Raw genomic sequence first — 4,559 nt, forward strand, 5'->3', positions numbered from 1 at the left:
GCCCATGCAATGTTAGTGTACCTTATTTATAGGCAATTTAATGCACTTGTTCTCAACACAATCTATCATATCAAAACTGCTCTCCTAGCCCGAAGGTTCATAACTTGACCTGAGCTATTTCTTGTGGCAGTCTGTGGGAATTTCTAGATTGATGACAGGACCTACCTAGTAATGCACTATAGGAGTAGAATGAGTTAACGAACAAGACTGATCGGCACACGGTTTTCAGTAAACCTATTTTAATTTTCAAAGCTTCACTTCAGCGGGAGGGGGTGGGGCAAGAGGACGCGAGCACTTTCCAAATGATGACACCTATAATAGAAATTATGTCTGTTGAAACGAACGCACACAGGACTGGAGGGATAAATTGAAAGGCGTGTGCAGACCTGCAATTGTATAGTCCGGTTGTTATATACTTCCTGTAATGTACCACGTCATGGTCAATTCAATTCATTAATTGTTTTGTATAATTACAAAAATTGAGCCAGGTTGATGTATACATCATATAATCTTATGAAATATTGTGGGACCTTGAGAAGAGCTTGTTAAACAAACGTCCCCCCCCCCTAATAAATGATTGATGCAGATGAGTGAAAATGATATACAGTGTATTGCAAAATGAAGGGCTGATCTAAAGATGAGAAACAAAGACAACAGGGGGATCGGAAAGGAAGAGAAGAAAAGAAATAAAAATGGAGAGAGCTGTTACATATGATGCAAGTAGGCGTATATCACACACTTTCATCAATCAACATAAGATGTATGCAAGGCGTTTTTCAATTCTTTGCTTGAACAGTGGCAAAAATTTAGGTATATAGGATAAAACTGAATTTCGAATGATTTCTGTCAGTTCAATGAGTTGCAAGACTTTGTACATAACTGCTTGAGGGGAAGAAGGGGGCGGGAGGGAGGGAGGGAGAGAGAGAGGGGGCGGAGGGAGGGAGAGGGAGCGTTTTCACACGTGAAAGATTGTGCGCTGGTTGCGCTCTTCTGCTACCTTCAGTCACACTTCTCTGCTCATGAATGCTCTCGCGACGCGTTTGGACTGCGCCCAGGGCTCTGAGCTGTCTCCCGGCGCGGCGGTGTAGGTTCTCGAACGAACGACGATCTATTGCAAGTCACAAAAAACCATACAGACAGCGGGGAACATCAGGATTTCCAGAGACTGACATACGATACTGAAACAGATTACCAAATAGTTCATCAAACATGTCTGAAGAAACACAACAGGAGACGCCTGCTGAGCAAGCACCAGTCGAAGAAACAGCACCAGCGCCTCAGCCTCACGAGAGGAAGACACAACCAGACGAAGACGACGATGACCCGGTTGATGCGATGATCAAAAAGACGGGATGTTTGGAGCTTCATTACGCTGTCCAGGTACATGTATGCCGGATCGGGGAGTAGCATTACAATTGATATCATTCCTCTTGTCTGGGGTGATGTTGTTGACTAGTTTGTCAGTACAATACCAGTCAATGATATTCTTGGATTGTACAAGTGTATTAAACGATATATATATGCCACCATGCACCACTGTAATACATTAATTATTTATTAGTACATTGCGTCTGACAGTCTGTGGAATCAAAATGAAACTTACCAAACAGGTAGGCCCTACAGTACATGTAAAAAACTTTTTTTTTTTTTTTTTTTTTTTACATGTAAGGAAACTTTACATCAGGATATTATGATTATGAATGTGATGAATGAAAACAGAACAGAACAGAATGCATGAGTAGAAGTTTGAATGAAGTCAGACATGACACAGAAAGTTATGTTCATTTGAATGTCAATATATAGTATTATATACCTCTGCTCTCATCTGATTGGTTAAAAGTGGAGTCATGAAAATAACTGTGCCCCATTTTTTATCAAAATGACGTAATGATTTACTGTGCCCGGGGGCACAGAATCAACTGTACCCTGTAAATAGGTTTGGAGACAGTCGCAACCCCGTACACATAGATCACTCATATATGTACGCACCAATGATACGACCGCCGCGCTGTCGATCAGCATTGATTACGAGTGCTGTAAAAGAGACTAGAATCTATATTTTCGGTATAGTATATTTCAGAATCGACATTTTCGGTATATAAAACAAATAATGACAGCTAGCTTGATATTCGGGGCACAGTTAAAATTATATGGGCCTTCGAGTTATGGTTTTCACATCACCTTGGGCCCATAATTCTAACTGTGCCCCTCATAGCAGTCATTATTTGTATATTATATACCTCATTTCTAGAATCCTCTCATCTGATTGGTTAAAAGGGGAGTCATGAAAATAGCTGTGCCCTATTTTTGATCGAGTTACTGTGACCGGGGCACAGTTAGTAAATAGGTTTGGAGACAGTCGCAACCCTGTACACATAAATCGCTCATATGTATGCACCAATGATACGTCCGCCGCGCATTCGATCAGCGTGCTGTAAAAGAGACTAGCGGACTGGTTTGGAGACAGTCGCAAAACCCCGTACACTGTACACATAGATGATCACTCATGTACGTACGTACGCACCAATGATACAACTGCCGCGTTGTCGATCAGCATTGGTTACATGTACGAGTGCTGTAAAAGAAACTAGAATCTATATTTTCGGTATCTATATTTTCGGTATATAAAACAAATAATGACTGCTTGATATTCGGGCCACAGTTAAAATTATGTAGGCCCTCGGTGATGTGAAAACCGTAACCATGCCCTCAGCTTCGCTTCAGGCATGATTACGGTTTTCACATCACCTCGGGCCCATAATTTTGACTGTGCCCCTCATAGCAGTCATTATTTGTATACTAGTGATCCACTGTTGCTACAATTTAAAACTGATCTAAAGCAATTTAACTATTTCAGGGCTGCACACAGTTGACACTAACCCATTTTTTCTACTGGTCTGACATGTCTGTTGGACCAGTATGTACCCAATTTTTCTATTTTGTACTGGTCCATTCCTGAAAAAGTTTCTGGTCCGCAGTGATTTTTACTGGTCCTGGACCATCCGACCTGTGCCAGTGTGCAGCGTCGACTATTTTATTGAAGAGAATTTGATGATAAGACGATCGTGACACACACACACACAGGCAGCTCGATGGAAGCTCGTCACAGTTATCTTTTGATCGATGTATACGGACATTATGTCAGCTATTTAAATCAAGTGGGAATCCAGATATATTTGCAGACAAGTTACTGCTGCTCGCGATCTCACTTAGCTGAACTCTATTTCTATGCAAACTGAGTTCATATTATTTTTAATTGTTTTTTCATCTTAATTGCTAACAATGCAACATAACGCAATACAATTTTGTGCAACATAACAAGTCATGGTAATACGTTCACATACACCACTGAGACACATGTGACAGTACAAAACAGGCGCTTCTACTATGTCACAATCCAATATACTACTCTATCAAAGCAACTTAGGGCCTACTCTTTGTCATAAATTTCCTTTGTTCAGGTGAATCTTGGCTTAATTGAGTCATAGTGAGAAGATTTCATGCAAGGCACTTTAATTTTCAAGGACACCATAACATGTTTTTCTTTTTTATTGCTTCACTTCGCTCCAAGTGATTCAAACACTCCAATGTTAGATTTGGTTAATTTCATGGTAAAATAAATTTAGGAAATAATCTATGCAGTGGCAATTTTCTTTGCCATAGTCTTAAATTACACAAGTCACTCTCATTTGGAATGTCCATATGCAAGCTGATAAATTCTTCATTGCCTTCTCAGGAATGCATGGCAGATAACCGTGACTGGAGAAAGTGCCAAGATCAGGTCGCAGCCTTTGGGAAGTGTATCGGAGATTACACCATGAGCCAAGCCAAAGAGGCAGCCACTGAATAATAACGCCAAAGCACGGAGCCATGCTGGGGAAAGCTGACGGCAAATGAAGTCATTCTTGGTATGAATCTCAGGTTTCTTTGATTTTAATGATATCATGCGCTTTTCATTGGTATTTCCCGTTTGTGTTGTTAATTTTGTTGTTTCATTTTTTTCAGATTATGACATGTTTAAACTTGATTAGTAAGGGAAAGATTTTTATTTCAACACAGAATGATATATTTCATGAAACAAAATTTTGTACATGGAATTTTTGTGACAAATACATCACCAAACAAAACAAAACAAACAAAAGGGGTAGGGGAAACAACAGTCTCTTTATTTTCTCTTTTATTTGTAGAGGTCCTATTGTAAATTACAGCATAATATATATTTTGGCCTACGATGGATATTCAAATTTTGAAATTGTGTATCTAATGGTAATCAACTGATGGATAAATGCCTGCTCTGAGTATTATTCGTTCCAGAGCAGGCATGCTGACCTTGAAAGTTCAATGCATTAACCCATTCCATATGGGAACCTGGTGGTCTGTGTATTAAATCTATGGGGATTTCAGAATTCAGTACGGAATGGGTTGATATGGCATATAGAATTATGCTTGATTTGTTCTGCTCCTTTTGCTTCGTATTACATTTTACTAGCAACTTTGATTCATATTGATGACTTCTTGGAAAATACATAAATGAATGTTGTATTCTGTGACATGTTTTT

The 4,559-nt window shown here is 39.5% G+C and overlaps 1 protein-coding gene across 1 annotated transcript; it reads left to right on the top strand.

Annotated features, from left to right (window-relative positions):
- The first annotated feature begins 1,088 nt into the window (after nt 1–1,088).
- LOC139710499 (uncharacterized) lies at nt 1,089–3,872 on the top strand. Its single transcript, XM_071622415.1, has 2 exons — nt 1,089–1,380; nt 3,737–3,872. The coding sequence occupies exons 1-2, from the start codon at nt 1,210–1,212 to the stop codon at nt 3,848–3,850; spliced, it is 285 nt and encodes a 94-aa protein (XP_071478516.1). The 5' UTR covers nt 1,089–1,209; the 3' UTR covers nt 3,851–3,872.
- The last annotated feature ends 687 nt before the right edge of the window (nt 3,873–4,559 follow it).

The sequence above is a fragment of the Diadema antillarum genome, unplaced genomic scaffold, assembly GCF_040938485.1.
Source record: "Diadema antillarum isolate AM-2024a unplaced genomic scaffold, OU_Dant_1.0 seq00001536_RagTag, whole genome shotgun sequence".
NCBI classification, from domain to species: Eukaryota; Metazoa; Echinodermata; class Echinoidea; order Diadematoida; family Diadematidae; genus Diadema; species Diadema antillarum.

Coding starts and splice junctions, on each gene's coding strand:
- LOC139710499 (XM_071622415.1), top strand. CDS start 1,210: ATGTCTGAAGAAACACAACAGGAGACGCCTGCTGAGCAAGCACCAGTC. Junction 1,381..3,736: donor AGCTTCATTACGCTGTCCAG/GTACATGTATGC, acceptor TTGCCTTCTCAG/GAATGCATGGCAGATAACCG.